The sequence below is a fragment of the Parus major genome, chromosome 4, assembly GCF_001522545.3.
Source record: "Parus major isolate Abel chromosome 4, Parus_major1.1, whole genome shotgun sequence".
Lineage (NCBI taxonomy): Eukaryota > Metazoa > Chordata > Aves > Passeriformes > Paridae > Parus > Parus major.
In genome coordinates, this window is record NC_031771.1 from 37212102 (window position 1) to 37233997 (window position 21896).

The 21896-nt window shown below is 43.2% G+C and overlaps 1 protein-coding gene across 1 annotated transcript in view; it reads right to left on the bottom strand.

Moving 5' to 3' along the window:
* Positions 1-6631: 6631 nt before the first annotated feature.
* Positions 6632-21896, bottom strand: part of ENPP6 (ectonucleotide pyrophosphatase/phosphodiesterase 6) — a 31775-nt gene continuing 16510 nt past the window's right edge. The window contains exons 4-8 of the mRNA XM_015625521.3: positions 17734-17875; positions 16684-16863; positions 14266-14403; positions 10140-10263; positions 6632-9319 (exon numbers count right to left, since the gene is read on the bottom strand). Of these exons, the coding sequence (XP_015481007.1) occupies positions 9096-9319; positions 10140-10263; positions 14266-14403; positions 16684-16863; positions 17734-17875 (808 nt within the window). The 3' untranslated portion in view covers positions 6632-9095. The remainder of the gene's footprint in view (positions 9320-10139; positions 10264-14265; positions 14404-16683; positions 16864-17733; positions 17876-21896) is intronic.

Here is a 21896-nt window from a genome sequence, read left to right on the forward strand (position 1 = left end):
TTCCTTCTAAAGGAGTGCTGAAAATTCCCAGGGGACTCTGGGTTGAGGCAGAGGTCAGATGAAATCTGTGGCAGAAGTATCAGGGCAGGTACCATGAGGAGGAGAGGGGTAGGAACCATTTTGTCCATCATGATACAAGTGCACAAGGCCACCCTGGTGACCAGACTGAGGGGCAGAGGTGCCAAGTACACAGAGGGACCCCAACTGGAGCCCTCTCCACTTGCCTTGCCCCTTGGAGGAGGAGAACACATCCAGCCCACAAAGTAGAAAAGGAAACCTAAAAAGCTCCTCAGCTCTATTGTTCTGCTGTCCCATGGCTCCTGTGCCTGGCAGGCTGGCAGCTCCCCAGAGCCCTCCCTGGCATCATGGGCTGTGTCCCATCTAGTATAGATGGGACTAGTGGCCTATCTTCTCCTCTCCACTTCCATCTTACTTACGAAGAAAGTCGTTCTGTCTTCTAACCACAGTGCTTTATTTCTAAGTAGTTGCCAGTGGACCCTGGAGATTTATTATTAATTCATGATGAAGGAACTCAGAAGTCCTCAAACCTAAGGCAGGCAACATATATTGCCTTTATGGTTTTATTGTTATCTATAACCCAATATTGAGAGACAATTATCTCTCATGCTTTGCTGTTAGGCAGCAGACAAGTTTCACCAAATCAAAGTTTGTACAAGAATAAAAACAAAATGAGATACCCGCTTATTTTTCAGACAGAACTAAAAAAAAATAAAGTCCCAGAAAACTAAAGCTTTACAGAATGACAAACAGCTTTGAAAACCTCTTTCACTGCATTTAAAACGTTTGTCTGGAGATGGGTGGACCTCTGTTGATCCAGAAACTAATGTGCCTTCTTGGAGACAGGGAAGTTTTGCTGCTGGCTCTGTTTGCCATGCTGGTACATGAAACCTTTTAAACATCATTTGAGGACTTCTCCATTTCTAGCTGTGATTGTCAGGTGAACTGGAAGGGGGATAAAGGACAGGTTCAGACCATTCTGTAAGATTCATCGTGTATCTTCTCTTTGTTTACCTATTGCCAGTTCCAAATTAGCCCATTACCATCCTTTCAGAGGAAAAGTGCTGGCAGAGATCATCTCCACCCTGTGGCTGCTGTTTGTGTGCTCAGTAGAGCCTCAGGCTGTGTTCGTGGCTCTCTCCGATGGCGTCTTTTCTCCCACCCTTGCAGGATTTTAGCCAAAAATTCCTGCTTTTTGAGGCTGGGTTTGTTCCTAGCCAGCTGGCACCCTTGTCCCTGGCTGAGACCCTGGGTGCTGAGCTTGTTATAAAAGAATTCATTTGGTCTTAGGTTGCATTTATCATATGAAAGCTGTTAGGCCAGAGGGGATCTCTGTACTGCAATGACTGCATGTGCCCAAGCATACAGGTACTGTGGATGGTACTTTCTCACAGTGAAGCTGCCCACCTGCCTTATTATTTGGCATTCTGGCTAGATTTTCACTGGTTTTTCTGGCTAGATTGTCACGACCCACACTGACGACAATCAGCAAGTTTTGGAAGGGAACACAGAAGGAGAGCTCCTTTTACACAGAAAATTTCCTGTGCTTCAACACTATGCTGGAAATAGGGCCAACAAAACAATATTTTTTTTTCAAGAGAGTGGAGAATACTCAGCTTCACAGAGTCAGGCAAGTGGCCAAGCAGCTCTTCACCAGAGAGATCTTTTTATTTAGAGGTTGAAACTGGTAAAGACCCTGCCTACACTGCCCTTTTATCAGCAGTCTCAAATGAAATGCTGTTTTGCTCAGCTTCCTGGAAGGATACCAAAGCTTAATATTAACAGGAGTACACCTTTCCTGTGGACAAGGGGGGAAAAAAACAACAAAAAAGTATAGTGATCTGTGCTGACAGCTTTTTCTGAGAAGTAGTCCATGTAATTCACAACAGGAAAGAGATTTTTATCAAGAAATTACTTTAGAGTAACAGACTGATAGGAACAATTCTCCAGCCTGCACTTTGGTAGAAGGTAAATTCTGTCCCAATGATGCCTCACACACACTGGATGTGTGGAGAAAGGCAGGGTAGGAGTAGATGTGAGGAACAGCACTGAGAAACTGTGGTGACAATCATGGGGATATCTTTTTCCAAATGGGATGAGGAGCTCTGGTTTGTACTGATATATTGTTTGTTTAGATGGTGGTATTTATAATTTTGCTTACACTTCCTAAATGGTACCCCTAATGGAAAATTAAAAATTCCTTATAATCTCTCATGTATCTCATTTTTTTCCTATATTTTCAATGGGACAAACAACCATTTTCTTGACTGATTCAGAACAGTGAACACTGGAGACAGTGAACTGACCAGGAACAATGAAGCATTTTATGTGAAACCTGGCTGGATATTACCTGTTGGATTTGAGCTCACTGAAGCTCATTTGGGAAAATCCACTGTTGATCTCATCCCTTGCCTTTTCCATCACAGGGTACCACAGACAATTTCAGATGTGCCCAGGCCATCTGTTTCAGACATCCTTGAATTCAGCCGACCCCAGGGCACCAGGGGAAATGGTGTGACACACAAAGCAGCAGCTCCTCTAGTTTTTGGGGTTCTTCTGTGAGGAATTCATTTGAAGCCTGTGTGCGGCAGCTCTCCAGTGCAATGGGGATATGTAGCTGCCACCACTTTGCCCATCCCACTTCACCTGCCATGAAGCAACCCCCTGTGGAGAGCAGGTCCTGTTTCTATTGCCTCTGCTCCTACACCATTTATTCCTCCATCCTCCTCCTTTGTATTAATTTCCTGAGCTGCCCCAGCTGTCACATCTGCACAGTTACCAGCTGGTTTCCCATTTTTAATTGCCCTCAGAGGGCTTCTTCAAGAGTCCCACCTGCTTTTGTGGGGGCCTTAATTTGTCACTGTCCAAACTGGAGCAGCAAGCATTTAAAATCAGCCCCTATGAGCGTGTTGTATTTCTTCAAGAGCGTGATTAATTGCTAGACCTTTACAGGCTGCACTCAGCTATTTCTGCATGAAACAGAGTCTGTCTTCTGCTGGAAAGCTCCCCACATTATGGATATTAAGTATCATCTTTGTAGGACCTGGGTTTGTTCATCCCATTTGTTCTTCTTGAAAAAAGAAGTTGTATGAAACACAAAGAAAGCTCGTTGCCCTCACCAGTTTATTCTGTTTAGAGGGGAGAAAAATAGTAATCTATTTCTTTGGCAGAAGTGTTCTTGTAAGGAACCACTTGAGATTAAGGCAGAAGGGGATATTTTAGGATGTTTCACCCAGCCCCTGCAGCAAGCAAGCAGTTTGTATAATCCAACTCATAAACTTGAATTCCCTCTTCAAAAAAAATTTTTTTTCCCCTCTTTCACAGCTGCTATTTGAAGGCTACTTTAGAATGTTAGTTTTTACACCCAAAATTACTTCCTTGTTATAGCTGTTCTTGGAGAATCCCTCTGTGGATGGGCAAGGGCTGCTTTCCCTCTATCTTACAGAATCTTCTCAGCTGAGGACAGCAAGGTTACCCCTCCCTCAGCCCTTGCATTCTCATGGACAGTGAATGAGCTGTAAGATGAAAACCACACTGCTGCCTACTCTGGAAAACAAGGAAACAAAGTCTTGCATCCCAAGGCTCCACCAAGATGGAGTACATGGAAAAAATATCAAGGAAGAATGCAATTTACAGGTGGATGGGTAGGTGGATACATTGTGAAGCAAATAAGCCCTTCCCAAAAAATAAATTTTTAATTTGTCAGAGCCTCCTTCTGCCCAGGGATCATGTAGAGGGTGTGAGGCACCTCTCAGAAGTCAGAAGCAGGCTCCTGCTGAGTCATTTTCTATGGTCATGTCCTTGCAGGGTAAAACTAACCTGAATAGATGGTACAGTGAATCCCAATGCAGTGGTTGTTTTAATGATGTAGGATGAGCAGCATGCGGGACCAGTGAAGAAAGGTTAAAACTGCCTCTAATGGACACATGGCCCAGTTATATACATTTCTGTGCCCAGGAGCCTTTGAATGGAGGCAGCCCAGTGAAAGCAGCAGGCTGAGTGACTGTTCAGTAGGGACTGTGGATGACCCCCTGCAAACCTGACCTGTGTTCCAAAGCCTTTGCAACACCTGATGCCACCTCAGCCTCCCCTCTTCTATCTGGCAAGGAAGCAATGACAGTGTCTCCAGCCAATTTTGAGGCTTAATTAATATTCACCAAACAATGTATCTAAGTGATGAGTAATGTTTTAGTGTATTATTAATTTCTTGGGAAAAACAGAAGGCTGCTCAAGAGCTGTCAATGCCCACTGTGGCAGCCACAGAAAATTGGTTGGACATGAATTCCCAGCAGAGAATGCTGACATTTTGGGGCTGGCTGCCTGCAACCCCTTGGTGATGGACAGAGGAACATCATCTATGCATGCACTGGTGACCCTCGCTCCTGAAGGCTGATACAATACTGACACTAAAATGCCTCATTTGCTGCGACCAAGGGAGGATCACAATCAGCTCCCTGGAGCTCAGGTAAGCCCTGATCTGTGCTGGTGTGCAAAGTGGGCACTGAATTTCCCCCCACCTCAGCCCACTCTGTGACTGTTTTAGTTGGAGTTCCCCCGCTCTGACAAAAGCTCAGAGTTCGCAGTGTGCCACTGCTGGGACATCTGACCCAAGGATGCCGCGTTCAACCTCCAGCCAAGCTGCAAGTGGACACAAATGGCAGAGCAACTCCCGCTGCTCTCTCCCCTTCCTGCTTTTATCTGTTTTGTTTCCCACCAGTGGGATCAGGCTGTAATGACAACAAAGGCAGCTTGAGATGCAGCCTGAGAGTGGGGAGTACATCCAGCTGGTTCCTCTCTTGAATCATTTAGGCCACGTACACGTGAAGTTCTTGCTCTGCCCACTCATCCTGCTGTGGAAACAGGAGCAGGAAACAAGAGCAGGAGCAGGTAGGAAGCTTGCCCAGAGTGCTACATGAAGGCGGCAGGTTTGGGGTGAGGAATCGGCCCTAGCACAAAGGGTACCGGGAGAGTTAGAGGGGAGAAAGAGGAAGAGTTGCGATGAGGGACGCAGAAGGAAGGCAAAGGCCCAGTCCTCTCCCCCCTCACTGAAGGCAAGGCTCGCTCTTGTGCCGAGTGCAGTTTGCGGGCAGGCCGGCAGGGGGCGCACCCGCGCCGGGCCCGGGGCTCTCCGGCCCGAGGGCCCTGAGGGGCTGCGGCCGCGGCGCCTCGGCCTGGCGGGCTGCCCGCGCCAAAAACGGGGGAGCGAGGGGGAGAGGCAGCGTGTGGGAACATCTGTGTCCCCTTCTGGGCTCCTCAGTACAGGAGAGACGTGGAGCTCCTGGAGCACGGAGGGCATGCGGCAGCCTTGGTGCGGCGGTGTGGCTGCACAAGACGTTCCCGCATCTCGGGCAGACACCTGGCCGGGCTGGGGACACACCAGGCAGGAAATATGATAATGTGACGTTTCCAATGCCTTTCACTTCCCAGTGGCCAGAGCTCACTTGGCCTGCATCTCGCCCTGAGGTGTATGGGTTAATATTTGACAGATGCCACAGCACCAAGCCTGACAGAGTTCAAGAAGCATTTGGACAATACTCTTGGCCACGTGGTGTGATTCTTGGAAATGGTCCTGTGAAGGGCCAGGAGCTGGACTTGATGATTCTTGTGGGTTCCTTCCAATTTAGAATACTCTGTGATTTTGTGATATATTGTGATGTATTAGTTAGGAGATAAGGAAGATGACCAGCACAGCAAAAACTTCTCATTCACTCCTTATTTGCGAAGTCTCTGTACTTGTGAAGGGTGCAGGTCGGCGTCTGTGCCAATGAGGAACTGTCTCCACAAGGCTGCAGTCTGTGCAGGCAAGGCAGGCTGCATCTGGAGGAATGCTGGAGGGCTCACCCACTGAGCCTTAGCCAGTCATGACATTTGCATGGCCACCAAGGTCATTGGTAAAAAGGGCTCCACTTATTTAGCTGTGAAATTACCACTTTCGGCACTGCCATGGGGAGCAGACTGATTCTTATTCCTGTGCAGGCAGTCCCTCAGCACCTTCCTTTTCTGAGGACCCGTGTTCATGGAACATGAGGGGAGCACCTCTGGCAGACCTTGGCAGTGCTACTGGTTCAGAGGGAGTCCTGCTGTGAATCAAAGGACTCATTGGCATATCTACACTGGTCCTCCTCCATCATCCACTCCCTGCTCTGTGGTCAGTTAACATAAGGAAAAGGAGATAAATTCTACTGAATAGGCTTGGAGACTTATTTCTATTAGATTAGTCTCTTCCATGGGCCGTGTTGGTTTGTGTAGCTTAGAGTGGAGTAGGGCCCCCTTGTCCTTGAGGCCTGTAGTGTTGGTTTTTGAGGTCTTGTTGACATTTGCACCATCTCTCAGTGGGACAGTGGGCCTCTGGAGAGCCTGAGCCTAGTGCAGCCCCTTACCAGTGACAATGCTCTTAATTTCTGTGCAAACAGCTGATCTGATGTTGACACAGTTGGCTTAGAAAAGTGGGTCTGGAAAGAGCATCCAGGGCTCACCTCTTCTCTTCTAGGAAGTGGAAAATGTTTTGTCATGTCCATTGCCTAGTGGGAATGACATGCTCCTGAATGGATGCTTAAAAGGTTAAACAATGAAATACATCTGGAAAAAAGGACTGCATATAGAAGCTACATCATCTTGTGTGATGCATTTAATGTCCTTAATTTACATGCTGACAACTTTGCCATTTCTAAACAATGTTATCATTCGTCTTTCTGATAATTAACCAGCACAAGCTTCAAACACTGTTTATCACACTTTGATGCAGCAATTAGACAAGAAAGGCAAAGTGTTGAAGGGAAGGTTTTGGGCTTTTTTTTTTTTTTCTTCAAAAGTCTTACACTATTTACAAAGAAGTGCCTTTTCTAACACCATTTTTAGAATTATTCACTCATTCGCAATCAGTCATTGTATAAAAACATCATTCAGAAATAGGTTTTAAAATACACCCACCTCCATTGCATAGTATACAGAAAAATAGGCAAGAGTTAAGACACTCGATTTTTGAATGAGAACGTGAACTGATTCAGAGGTATGACATTTCTGAGGAAGAAAAATAATGAGCTGTAGTTTTCCTGAAGCTAGTGAACTCCTTGAAGGTCTGCCATCAAATTTTCCTTTTACAGACCAAGTAACTTTTACCATACACAAAATGCTTGCATTAAGGTCAAACAAATCATATTGCAATTGGATTTACCCTTCAGTATTTGCATATGGACACTGACAAAAATGAGTTACACAAAGTACTCACAAGGATGTGTTGGTTTCATGTGTCATGGGCCATCCATAGAACAACTCAAAGGACCCAATTTGGTATTTTCAATTTCTGTTTGTATGAGAAGCTGAATATACCCTTATACCTTTAGAAACATCTCTTCTCTAAGAAGACCTTGGCTTCTGCTTGCTGATAAGACTTAAAATGGAACATTGTGGAGGGGTTGGCAGGCACTGATGGTGTCTATCCTGATGATTTTCAGGCAAAACTTGGCAATTTGGTTATCTTTTATGCTGATTTTTTAAAATTTTTATCTTTTTTCTTTAAAAATCTGCTCCAGTGATTTCATTGAGCCTGGTGCATTAACGAGCAACAGGGAACTCTGAACAATAGGTGCTTGTTTTACAGCTACTGCAAATGCTTCGAAAGCACTAAATTGCCTTTTATACTCAACAGTCTAATAACAAAGCCTGATTTTTTCCATTTTTCTCCCAATTGATTTGATGGTTCACTTGAGCTTTAAAAATATATTACATAAATCTTTACAGCTATTACAGAAGTCTTTTGTCAAGTTTAATTTGGTGTTTGTTTTTTTTCCCCACAGTGTAATCATTCACCCTTAAATGCACTGTACCACACATACCCAGGTCGTGTTTGTCTCTGGATCCACAAGAGTAGTAAGTCCTAGAGGTTTGTTTTACATGGGGAGGGACCTCAATCCTTCCAAAGGCAGTTTCTTGCTGAAAGCTCCTGGTTCAAAGCTGTATCAAACAAAGTGCTGTGCACTCCTGAAGGCACCTCTGGCAATAGCTCTATCCTCTCCTGCTGTTTAATTTAACTTTGCTGTTACAACTTTGTGCTTGATGGCCCATTGTGGAAATAATCACCAGGATTAGCTGGGAGAGTGGGAGATCTATCAGTGTAGACTTTTCTCCCTGCTGCAGAATAAAGGGAAATGTGCTGATCACCAGGCAGAGGTAGAGAGAGCAAAAGCTGGTGGAAGAGCAGTAAGTGTTGAAAAGCCTTCAGAAATTCGTTTGGCTATAAAACATCAAAATGTGATTGGATGATATCTTCACCAGGAATAGCAGAGAGGCTGTTAAATGCCAGGCTTCCTCATCCTATGCTCTCCTCACCCTTGTGTGTCCAGATTTCTATTCATTTTCCCACTGGCTTTGAAGTCAAGGACTTCTTTCACATTTGTCTTTCCCAACCCTCCCCTCTGCTGTGGTCTGTGAGGAAAGCCTGGCCCTGGAAATGGGCAGAGCCAGTACTCATGTCGGTGAAAATAAAGGGAAGGCTGAAAGAAGTAGGATGCTCTCACTGCTTTCTTGCTGACCCACCTCTCTTGGCATCATGGTCCCTCAGCAAAGCTCTTGGCTCTTTGAAAGCTGTGTCTGTATAGACAGGGCTTGGCTGGTGCTGTAAGGAGATGGGGCTCTGCTGCTGGTGGAGCTGAAGGGCTGAACCAGGATGAACCCAGCTAAATGCAAAGAAGTTGGTCTCCACTCCTGAACTTCTCAATATGGCGAACCAGGGTGAGCTCCTCAGTGAAAGATGCTGGCGTGAGATGTGTTTGATGCTCAGAGATCCCCATGTGCACCCACCAGAAAACTTTGTGAATAGCCAGCCAGGATTCTGCCAGTGCTGTAAATCTAGGTGAGTGACAGCATTGTCCCTGGCTGTGTTTGGAGCAGCACAAAACATGGCTTCATGTTAAAACCATTGTAAATGCAGGATGGGTCAGATTCATGCCTGGTGGAGCACAATGGAGGAGTGGGGGACAGCGCTCTATTAATGAAGCTATTATTCAAAAGAAGAACTTTAAAAAAACAAACGGAGAAGGATGGAGTTGCTGGTGACACTGACTGACACTGTTCAGGAATCACAGTAAGGAGATCTGCCTGGTGAACAGGGAGAGCAGAGCTAATGCCAGGACACAGCTGCTGCACGGGGGGAGTGGTGCCAAGGGGGCTGTGTTTCGGAGCATGCACTCCACCCTGGACCAGGAGCCATTGTTGGGCACTGGCTGTACTCCTGCCAAGTGGCACATGATGTTGTAAACATCCACGGATCTGATGGGAGGCGCTCGGTAGTTGGATCTGAAATCTGCAGGCAAAAGAGAGGAGTTGGCATTATGCAACTTGGGCTCAGTCCCTGAAATGTGGGGTGCTGGGGGGGAAAGGGTTCCTTTGCCTTTATTGGGACTCACTCACCAGGCTAGAATGTGGCATGCTATGTAATTTACAATGTAGTTCAGCAAAAATATTTTAAACAATTTTATTCATTATTTTTACTTCTAGACCAATTTTATTCTAAAAACCAAATTGAACTAGAAAAACCTAAAAACTAAAAAAATACGTGAATTTTTAGGTACAGGAGCTACTTTACTTGTATGTGCTTGATAGACATAATAGCCTGACATAATTGTGTTGCACATTCTGCTTTTCACTCCTGTCTGCAGTTGCAGCCTGGTGCTCTGCCCTGTTTAAAGGGCCTGATGAAGTGGAAACCAGGAGTTTTGTGTCTGCCCATCAGACAGGTGCGTGAGGTATGCTGCAACCTTCCCAAAGGAAGTGCTATAGTGAGTCTGAATCCCCCAACAAAAGCAGGATTCATGTGTTTCAAATAGAATTGAAAGTTTAGGCCAAAATTTAGGAAAACAGGGCAAAGAGATAGTAACTGCACTGGGACATCAGAGAGAGGTTGACCAAATCCCTTCACATCTCTCTGCCTTGTTTCTTCAGCTATAAAATAGGTGCAGTACAACAAACCCTCCATAGTGAGGAAATCCTGCCATCTATTTGTAATTTTTGGGTGTCGCAGAGTGCTACATCAGGGTCCTGATGTGCCAGGGGCCACAGGGATGCAGGGGTGAGGACCATGGGGCTGCAGGGGAAGTAGAACACCAGGGATGATGGCATTGTACCTGGTCCATATGCAAGGAAGAAGCCTCTCATGTCCATGAGCTCATTGTCATAGCCATGCCAGCCATTCTGCCAGGCCTCCTTCTTCCCCGTCCCATTCTCCCAGTAGGGCAGCTTGTCCCTGCTCTGGGTGACAACAGCAGAGAGTGGTTAGTGCCTGCCTGCTGGGCTGTGCTGGGGCACTGTGGGATGCTGTGTTGTGTCTCCATGTGCTGTTCTACCCCATCAGCCCTCCACACTGTGCTGTGACCTGCACAGGAGCTCATCCCAGGAGGGGCATTGCCATACCTACACCACTCCAAGCCCCATGGCTTTGCTGTCACAGTGAGTAACCACCTCCCAGCTGGGAGACAAGCACAAAGTACCACAGTCATATGTGACACGTGTCAGCAAGGTGCTATCCCTCTCCCCATGCCTGCAGCACAGCTCTTCCACCCAGCACCATGCACTTCCCAGTGGGTTTGCTGGGGTGTTGTTCTGCCCCACATGCCATTGACACCTTAGAAAAATAAGTCATTTTTGCTCTATTTGGCTGGTAAGCCTAACAATACAAATATCACCCTTACTAGGTATTTTCTAATTATTATATCTTCTCTCTACTTGTTTTCATATTAAAGCAATGAGGTTTGTTCCAAGGAACACTGGCTCTGACCTGAGACAGTCACACTCTCTGTGGCCTAGATTCTATTTCCTTGCTCAGTGGATCTCTGCTTTATTAATTGTTGTTATAAATTTTTTTCTTTCTAGCCCATATTGCACTTAAGATGCTGTTTTAAATTCCTTCCTTCCTTTCTCCTGCTTTGTATTAACAGCTCTTACCTATGACAGTGTCATATTTGTCAGAGCAGCAGTCCCTAGGAGCTGATCAACCTGTCCATGAGTTTTTCCTGTCCCATGCTCCTTAGGGATAGCAGCAGACAGATGTGGCACTGCACATTACCCCAGAACAATGTCAGGAATTTCACTTAAACAAAGAACATCAACTGATAGTTCATCAGACCCATGACATTAATTTCTCTGATAATTACAGAGAAGGAGCTGCAGACAGTCCTCTAGAGTGTCCAGGTCTGGTCCTCACACTCAGGCACAGGACAGAAGATGCCCCAGAAGAGTTTCCTACATTCCCACTTTGGGCAAATATTGCTGCAGATCTGCAGATGGTGAAGCAGATTAACTGAGGATCCCTTTCCTTTTATAAACATTTATTTTGTCTGATTTTTGTCTTCTTCCTTAAGAAAGAAAATTGATTGTGCACTGAGGACAGCAAAAGTGATGACTGAGAGGTGTAGCTCTTCTAACTATTTTCCAGGAGAATCCCCTGTTTCTTCATATGTTATACTCGACAGGTGTACCAGATAATTCCAGAATACTACAGAATGGGTCAGTTTGGAAGAGATCACAGTGGATCATCTGGTCCAACCTCCCTACTCAAGCAGAGTTGTCCTAGATCACATTGCATCCAGACAGTTCTTGAATATTTCCAGTGAGAGCGACTCCACAGTTTCTCTGGGTAATCTGTTCCAGATTAAATTAAACTATTTTAGCTACCAAATTTTTTTTCCTGTTCCCATCTATTTCCCTGCTCAGAGCAAGCCAAGGAGCAGACTTCTCATCTTCCTACCATAGTACTTCCTTATGCTGCAGCTTCCAGTGATTCCTGGGGATTAAGTGTGTTGCTTGCCACCAGGCAACATGTACAGCATTAGGAATACTTCAGACAAGTGAAGTCACACTAAATTTGTGATGGTTCTTTGGCAGCATCGTAACATTGCCATACCTACACCACTCCATGGCCCTAGCAGATGTCCTGGATACAGTTGCTTCTCCAGAAATATCAAATGCAGAAGGAGGTAGTGTGCTTTCCATAACCCACACAGACATCAGGAAACACCTACTCGCAGCAGAATGTGCAAAGGCACAGTCATTTCCATCATCTTTGGTGCCAGCTGAGTCAGAAAACATACTGCTGACTTTCATAACTGCAGCTGAAGTGAGAGCTCAGGAAATGGAGACACTAACAGCAGTAGCTTGAGGGACAGGGCTGTTCAAGCATCCCAGCACTGCCCTTCTGGAGCATCAGGCTGTGCCTTACAGCAAACCCCACAAGCTCCTGGGGCTTCTTTGGGGCCAGAGCACTGGCACCACACCAATATGCCGGCCTTGCAAGTCCAAATGGGATGGGGAATTTGTCTGAGATGTAATTTTCATACTCAGACATGAGTACTCATTGCTAGCCTGGGCTAACAATCCTTGTCAAAGATGAAACAAGCATTTCTGAGACTGTGGACAATGGACTTTTGCCTGAGTGGGCATGTTTAGGAAATGTGCTTCAAGTGATGTCTAAATGCTGGGAAAGTACACTGGGATGGGTACAGAGTGATCTTGCAGTCCTGAGGGCTAGCACACATCGTTGCCCAGAAGAGCAGCCGGGGTATCTTAGGCCCAAAGAATGGGGGCCACTCACTCGTGTGAAGGGAACAAGGTGATACGAGCAGATCAGCTTTGATACAGTGTGAAATCCCTCCTCGCCCTGCTTTAACCAAACTGTAGATGGCCTTTAGTTCCTATGCTCCATGATAAGGAAAACAGCTTTCCAGACACAACCCCTTTGTCTCTTTCAAAAACCATCACCAACAAAATCCCCTTTTTCAAACAGCTTTTAGCTATCCACTAGCCAAGAGAGAGTTAAAAACCTTGGGAGCATGACAGGGAAGAGCTGCACATCCTCTCTTCAGTGGTTTGGGCAGGAAGTATAATAGAAGGCTCAATCATTTCTTTAAAAACATGACAGGAAACTTTCATTTTCATATCCCATTCACAGATAATGAAAATGTACCAAAGAGAAGGAAAATCTGACAGCATTAATGAGAGGACATTCTTGAAAATCAGAAACAATGGGAAGGAATGGGCAGAGAGACAGAAATAATTATCATAGCAGCAGTGTTTGCTGCACTGTTATTAAGGTTTGTCAGAGTTTCAATGATTTTTAAGTGCTTTTTTATTTTCTACAGAATATGTAAAAATGTTCTGTTTTGAACTTTTGTACAAAAGAGTTTAGTTGTAATTTTTTAAAATAATTTTGGAGAAAATGTTTCAGATTCTGATTTTACCTGTCTAAATCTTAACTCTGGCTTTTTATACTTTTTTTTTTTTTAATCAGAAATGTGGTACTCACCCAGCTGTATTTAAAAGCCAACAGTTTTTTTTAGAGATGCATTTTTATCTAGCTGTAGAAACTATTATGCTAAATTCAGGTTGGGTAGTGAGAAATGTGGTAGTGTGGACTGTGCTGAGCAAAGCTTGGTGAGCAATAGCTCTGAAGGCCATGAAAGAAGATGCTCAGCTGAGTTACAATAACCTGCAAGACAACAAAGTGCACTGACTATGGTGGGACATGAAAGAAACCCAGGACTTCTTGGTTCTGTTGCCAACTTAAGGTACGTATGGCCTTGGGCAAATCACTTAACACCACTGCTCAGTTTACCTCCTTAGAAGATACAAAGTTATCTCACCCTCTGAGCTGCGCTGAACTGCAATTACTATCTGTAATGTGGAGGTGCCCAGTAGTGACACAAGCACAAAATAACAACAATTTATAGTAAGAAAATAAGTTAGTATAAAAAAATCTCTTAATGCCTGGGTTCTCTGCTAAACAAGTTCCCAGGTTTTTGGTGTGTGCACTGGGCATCTCAGAGGAGTAAATCTCCAGTCTGACCCTTTTGAGACTGGTGGGCTTGGGAGAAATGGGGCATTTTTAGGACAGTCTGATGGGAGGAAAGCCAGGCAGAAGGAAAAGTTGCCACAAGGTACTGCTGAGTGGAGGGATAATAAGGACTTGAAATGGAAACACTCTTTTTGTGCCTGAGATGGCAGGGGGAAGAAGAGTAAGGCAACAAAACTGGAATGTGAAAAACAAGAACTACTGCATTATGTCAACAGAGAAAAAAGAGGCATCTCGACTATTTAACTGTCTGCCTTTAGTATAGCTGCAATACCTTTAAGTTCTTTTAAGCACACAAAAGAATTTGACATTAGTTTTGTAGTGAGTCTATTGACTTTAACTCAATGATCAGCAATATATTGTACATTTTGACACTCCTGTCTAAGTATTTTGCTTCTATACTTTACCTCTACTATGAACCATCCTTCTTCAGCCACGAGAGTTAGTGGAGACACAAATTTTCCTTTTTTGTAGAAAAATCTGTTTGGAATATCCTGTATGTTATAAACATCCATGTGTTCCACAGCTTTCAATTTTTGGTATATCTGCAAAACAGATGAATGTTAGGACAACATATGGCTGTAAAGATCATAAATACACTCATGGGTACATGTAAACACCTGAACTTGCAAGATGGCTAATCCCCTGTAATGGCTAATTATCTGCCCATTAAAACCAAGACTTTGCTTGTCTGAAGATCATGGCTGGACAAAACCTGTTTATGTGCCTTAGGAGATTCTGAAAACTCAGATCATAAAATGCATAGGAATGCATGAATTCATGTATTATATGTATTTATAATACACACATTCACAAATGTATACATGTGAGTGTACCGGCCTACAGAAACAGACCAGGAGAAACCACACCTTCACAGGAGGCAGTGAGTGAAGTGGTGAGACACTCAAAGGAACCATGTGGACTGTGTACAGATGTGAAAAAGCAATATCATCTTGAGTGTCTTCCACTCATACCCTCTTTGTGCTCTGGAGTGCAGAATGAATGTCACCTCACCTGTGTTTCTTGCACTTACCCAGTCAATCGCTATCAAGACATTGATAGTGCTCAGTTATCTGCTTCGTTAGTTATCTGATGTGAGATTAATTAGCCAAAGCCTGCAGCTTTGAATCTGCACAGTGCCATGCAAGTGGTTTATTAATATTAATCGTACTGTCTGGAATATAATCACACAAATGTCATTACACCCCAAATTATTCAGAAAATAGATTTTAAATGCCTGAAAAAGATGTTCATATGCCAAAGAGAAGGTAGCTATTGGAGTCTGCAGACTATATTGTTCTTTAACAAGTTAAATATAAATAATCTTCAGGAATAAATAGCTCAATTCTTCAAAGAATGAAAGGTTTTTCACTTGCCTTTCAGCTAAGTCATCCCTGTGTGTGTGTATGTGTGCCAGATATGTGCGCTGATGTGCAATGACCATAAGGACAGCACCAGGGTGTGATGGCACAATTCCTCCCACTGTGACTGGGGCTAGAGAGTGGTCACCAGTACTTGGAAATGGGGTAATTCTTAGAGATTAAATTAATATGTTATAATATCTCCAACTCATAAACATGCTCCTTAAAATTCATTAGAAATAGAGAATCTAGCTATTGGGAAACTGAAAACTGACTTTATTTTGCTTAAAAAGCAGCCCTCCAGTAAGAAATCCTAAAAAGAAATGAAGGAAGGAAACAAAACCATAGTATAAGTCATTGTACTTTATTCTCCTTAGGTATATTAGGCTGTTTAATGAGAGAAAAGCATGTGCTGAAGAGCTTTGTGGGATGAAACCCCATAACTGTGTGAAGTTGCAACTTACCCTTGTTTGAAGGTCTGGCCTACAAAAACAGGGAGCTCTGAGTTAAGCATATCAGTGCTGTGATCCCCTGTGATGCACTTGTGAGTGAATTGCTCATGCATGCCTTTAAGCCAGCTTTCAGTTCTGGCACTTATTTGAAATGTTCACAATATCACAGACACACAATTCCTGAAGAGACCATTTGGGTGCAAAGATCAGCAAATATTCTCTTTTTAAAAATTGCACAAGTTATAATATACTGTAACTGGATAAAATATAATGTAGAAACCAAAACTATTTGTCTGGGGAATGGCTTTTCCATTTTGCACATCCACTCACCTATATTCTGAGGACAGCAGTAATGACTTCTCATGCATTGGTTTCTGGTTAGACTATAATGTACTACTCTATTAGTCAGAGAAATTACGTTTTCATTCTTTTCCAAGTGCTTTCCAAACCTTTTCTCTGTTGTTTTAATTTATCCCTTAAAACCCTGAAGTTCTAGGATTGAGCTTTTACAGTTGACTCAATCCAATATGCTTCATCAAAATTTCCTCCAAGGAAAGTACTGTAAAATAATATTTTTTGCAATTCTTGTCTAATGGAGTTGGTTTCTCAGTGGGAGTTTACTGGAATATGAGTGCCTGAACCTGCTTCAGATAATTTGAAAATCCTACCTAAAGTGTCAATAAATTGACTAATACATATAAAATCCTAAAAGTGCATTTTGAGCTAAAATCTTTTAGCTATTTATCAGAAGTTAATGGGGGTGGGGTTTAAAAGCTCATGTCCTTGCCATATAACAATGAAAGTTCATGCTTTTTAATTTTCCTGGTGTGACTTTCCTTTGGAAACCAGCATCACAAGGGTGTCATAGGATCCAAGTCTCACTCCTGACAAGAGCTGATTTTTGCACACATCTCTGAGAGCAGTATTTGCATGTTTAGAGAAAACAGAAGACACAATTGGCATAAAAACTAAGAAAATACAAAGCTGAGAGGTACAACTAGGCTGTACTCACTTCTGCATGCTTCTCTGGAGATGGCCAGAGGCTCACAACAGGACCTCGGTCCTTCATTTGTATGGTATCACTCATATTGATATGTTTTTTCAGCTCAATCACTTTATCTGTCCAAGAGATGTCTGTCATCCCATGATCAGAGAAGAGGAGGACATTGATATCATTCTGAAGGCCTTTGCTCTGTGAAGAAAGCGCACAACAACTTTTAGGGCCATGTAAGAGCTTTGTACTGTCTGTGCCTGCTGGAAAATTTACATCACCTTTTGACCTCCACTGATTCTGTGGAAGTTAACCAGAAGGATCATATCCATGAACACCCTGCAATGTGCTTTGCCACCACATGTAATGGTGCTCCACTTTTACTTGCTGCTCTGGAACAGTCTGAGAGGTTCGCGCCAGAGTTTTTCCAAAACAAGGCCACACAGCAATTTTGCTATGATACCATTCTCTTTCCCAAACATGAGCACTTAGCATTAGAGCTTTTAATATTTAGTGAAATTGAAGATACATATTCCTCTCTTCACTGAAACACATAAAAACCCCAACATGCATTTATCATTGTCAGAAATATTCATAGAGTTGCCATTTACCCAAAAGATTTTCTCGCTGCAAAATCATTTCAATAATGCTTCTTTAAAACTAAGTTTAAAGTACAGAGTTCTGGATACTGTCATAAAAACCACTATAAAAGTTAATCGTCTGATTCCACAAACCTTAGGAAACACACAATTTTGATTCCTTTGCCTACAATAAAGTTCAGCTGGCAACACAAGTCATAAACAGAGAAACACGTATATTGGTTTGTGGCTTCCTGGGGCTACTGGTATAAATCCACCAGGAGGGTTATAATGCCATCAATGACAATAATAATCAGGGTAATGGTGCCTTGACTTCCACATGACCTCAGTAGCCTGTTTCTCAGGAAATAAAAATTTACAGCCACTGCATTCAGTTACAGGTATTAAATAGACTCTCAGCAGTGCCACAAAGACCAGTTTTAAAAGCCTTTTCTGTAGGCACCCTGGAGCTGAGTTTATGGATGCCACTCACCTTGATGAGTGAGATCATGTTGCTCAAGGCTTTGTCCACTTCCTTCAGAGCATTCTTCCGCTGCTGGGACGAAGGGCCATAGTGGTGGCCTTCCACATCAATGCGCTCGTAGTACACCGCGGCCATCTCGGCACTGTTGTTGCTGGGTGTGGGAGAGAGGGCAAGGAGTGAAAGGCTGACACAAATGAAGACCTCCTGGCTGTTGACATTGTCTTCATTACCATATAGGGCCACAAAACCCCATTTTCTGCTTCCAGCCTGTACAGTCCTACCACCTATTGCACTGCTGGGCTCATTATTCACCCAGAGTCTCCAGAGTTTGCCTGAGACTCCCATCAGAAGCAGCAGGTGGAAACTGCCATGTGCAAGCACAGGCTGGCCTGGCAGTCCTCTACTAACCTCTTTGAATTAGGAAGGCTTTAATAACAAAGAAATTCTGATTTCTGTGCTGAATGCCCCTATTAAAAGGATTATGGGAATTACCAGTCAAATGTGCTTTAATTAAAGTTTGGCACTTCTGGCTTTCTCCTGTGTGAGGTCTTCCAAACCACAGAGGCCAACTCAGGATGTGCTCTGCCTTACAAAATACCAAGCAGTATGAACTGGGATGAGATTTTAGAAGCAGGTTTTTATTCAGGAACATGATCAAGGGAAACTAAGAATTGCAGAATCTCAGAATTGCACAAGTTTAGGTGATCACACTTTTCTGCTCTGATTGCTCTCAGCCTAATTAGTGGGGACAGCACACACATCAGTGCTTAATTTCATTTTCATGACTACTTTACTGTTCACTGTAAATCTCCCTGAGAGATGTTGTGTGGATAAAATCACAAACCTATACTCATGAGATTCAAACCCAGTCTTTTTGTGCTGTACTTAATATATGGCAGAGCATGCCGTCTGTATTACTTGTGCTCATCCATATCAAGATCCCTACAAAAAGACTTACTAGTCCAGCATCTCTAATTAAAGACACCTGGGTAGTCTGGTGTAATGAGTGGGACAGAAGAGGCAAAACAGAGGTGAGAGACTGAGTGAGTGTATTAGGGTCTGTCATGTGCATTTCTCAGTTGTTAAAAGGCCTCAGAGGAGCAGTCCTGTGAGAAGCTGAAGGTACCTGCTGTGGTGGGAATTTCTCCACTTCTGGCCCTGCAGAACAGTGTGGTTCCTCATGCTACAAGATTTTAAAATAATTTAAATGAAGCAACTCTTCCCTCTCCCCAGTTTCATTTGAAGCATTGCTCTCCATCTGTATTAGGCATTAATTATTTTCTAAAATTTAACCCTGTAATTTCTCTATTGCATATACAATCATTGAACCTACTGGAACAGTTCTCTTCTGCTGCAGTGCCAGTATTATGAGCTACTTAAACTAATTTATGTCTTCTCACTGGTAAGTAAATGATCATTTTGATCAAGATAGAAGCTAAGAAAGAGATTTCTGCATAAAACAAGTGATCTCATTTAGGCCACAGTGAGTTTTCTCAGTGAGGGCTCAGTGCTGTAAGGAAGAATATTTAATTACTTCAATGGGTCAAATTCAGTAATGCAGCATGCTTAGGACTTTGTAGGATTTGGTACAGCACGTCTGGAGTTTGTTTCCATTTTTGCTTGTTTTCTACGAAAAAAAGGGTTTTCTAAGTTTTCTAAGAAAACCCTTATCATGGTTTGCATAGGGGAAGCATTCTGTCTTTCTGTTAGTCCCTGTCTTATTCCATCACCAGTAACTTTACAAATACATGACTTAGAAAAGATTGCTGAAGAAAGCTGGACAGCACTGATGGCAATACCAAAAAGTATTTTATATTCTACCAGCACACTTTGCAAACACGATGCAGTCTTCGTGAATACACCTCTTGAGGAAGGTAGGTAAATTACATCAGCCCTTAAGTTACAGCTGTTGAAAAGATGCAAGGAAGGGTGTAGTTTCCCTTGCCAAAAAGAGATGCTTGAATTTGTTTTGAATATTCTTGGTCCGAATAGTGGTCTTGAAGCACCTGTTTGAAGAGACTGGAGAATATTGCTGAAGGATGATTTCCTTCAGTTTTAAGAGAAGCTCAGTGGCTCCCTGATGAGTTAGGTACTTATCTACCCTGGAGTCCCTGCAAGGTTTGCTTGGTGGGAGCCTAAGTGCAGTTCTTTAACTACTAATAGCTGCCATTAGGGCTACTGAGCAAGGCATTGCTCCAGGCAACAGACTGCCCTTGCCACAGGCTGTTTTCTCATATATAGGTAAGGGGAGCCTCAGCCTAATGGGCTTTTCCAATTATCTGAGGTGTGGAAAGAAACACACCGCATTTGCCAGCCTTTAAACAGCTTCAAAAGTCAAAAGCACTTGCAAAAGATATAGATGACAAGCTCGAGACTCTTCTACTCAGAGATGCTAAATCCTGCTAAACGAATATGTCTACAATAAAAGCATTTCAGAGGCTTTACTTCTTATGGGCAGGCTCAGCAGCATGGAACTTCTAAATCTTAAAGAAGTAAACAAAGAGGGTGGATGAGAGAAAGAGTAAGGAAAATCTAACAGATTTTTGATCTGTTCATTCTCTACCTTCCCTTCTTACTTTAAGTCCCTGCAGTATTTACACCCAAACCTGATTATTAATTTTATCTAAGATCATTCATTTTTCCTCTTTCCTGCCTTGTTGGAGACAGGGCACTTTAGTTTAAAGAAAAAGAACTCGGGAAGAAATTCACCAGGGCTGGTGTGTAAACAGACACCAGAGACAGGACCTCCTGCCATGCTGGGATGATCTGTAGGATTTGGGCACTTCAGAAGACTGTAGCTGTTATTTATGGCAGACACCTTGATGGCAGGGATTTTTACTTTTCTTGAAATCATCAGCTTTCACCTCTTGCAAGTTGTTCCACCAACACCGTTGTGTCCCTTGCCTTTTCCACTGCAGACAGCAACAGGCAGTCTTGCGGCTTGGACTGAATTAGCTACCCAAAATAACAGCTTGAAAGGCTGGTACTTTTAACAGTTTCTGTCACACTTTTAACCGTATTCACAATTACAAAGCTGAGAAACAGCACTGAGTGGTTTTATACACTGTGCTTCGCAGAAACCAGGCAGGAGGCTTCAAGTATATCTTGACCCATCCCAAAATGATCCAGTCCAAAAAGCTTCCTACAGTAAGACCTGGTGTCTGTATTATTATCTTCCATTCTCTTTTTTATTAACTGAATTAAAAGCATTGCAAAATCTCCAGAAAGCCTTCTATGGTACATATGGCTTCCTTATGTCACAAGCAGGTAACTGTCTTTAAATCTAAGCTAAATCATTTCAGGATAAAACCTCTCACATGGTCTCATACACCTTCTGTCTAAGCCCAAAGCCCATGCTGCAAACAACACTTCTTTGTGAGCACCTGTGCAACAGGACCCAGTGTCCAACTGGGAGCAACATTTCCACCAGCACCCTCATAATTTTGGAGCCTTTATTTCAGCATCTGAATACAAAACTTTTCAGATTCAAATTGGTATGCCAGTTGCAAGTATTGAAGTAGAAGGGTTTCCTAGGAGTGAATTTACTATAGAACCAACAAGATTTTAAAAGGAGGAGCTTAGTTATAGCCAAGGTAAGGCATTGGTTCTGTAGGTGGTGCTGCTATCTTCCCTGATTTTGCAGCCTATGTGGAATTGTCTCTTGTAACTGTTTGGATGAGAGACGATGGAACTTGAAAGCTGGGTCTGGAGCATACATTTTTCCTAGGAGTTGTCTGAGAGATATATTCCCATCAGTTGGACTATATGGTTGTTGTAGATCCCTTCCAATTGAACTCTTCTATTCTACTCTATTCTATACTCACATTTGCACAAAAGGAATGGCCACTCTGAAAATATTTTGCTTGAGATGTTCTAAAATGAAGAAAAAGCCAAAGCATCAGTCTCATAAACAAGGGACTGGACGTGAATTTCAGGATTTCCAAATTCCCTCTCTAAACACAAGCATTTCAAAGCCTTTCCTTGCAGGTCAGTGAACAGACAGGCACAGGCTCATCCTGAAGTTGTTAATTAAAAAAAATAATAAGTCAGGATGTCTCCTTGTTGGAGCCTACACAGAAACAGAGGAGCACATCTTTCCCACTATTCTTAATATAAGGACCTATTTCTGTTATGGTGTTTCTATGATAATACTATAAAGCAGTCTCTGCCCC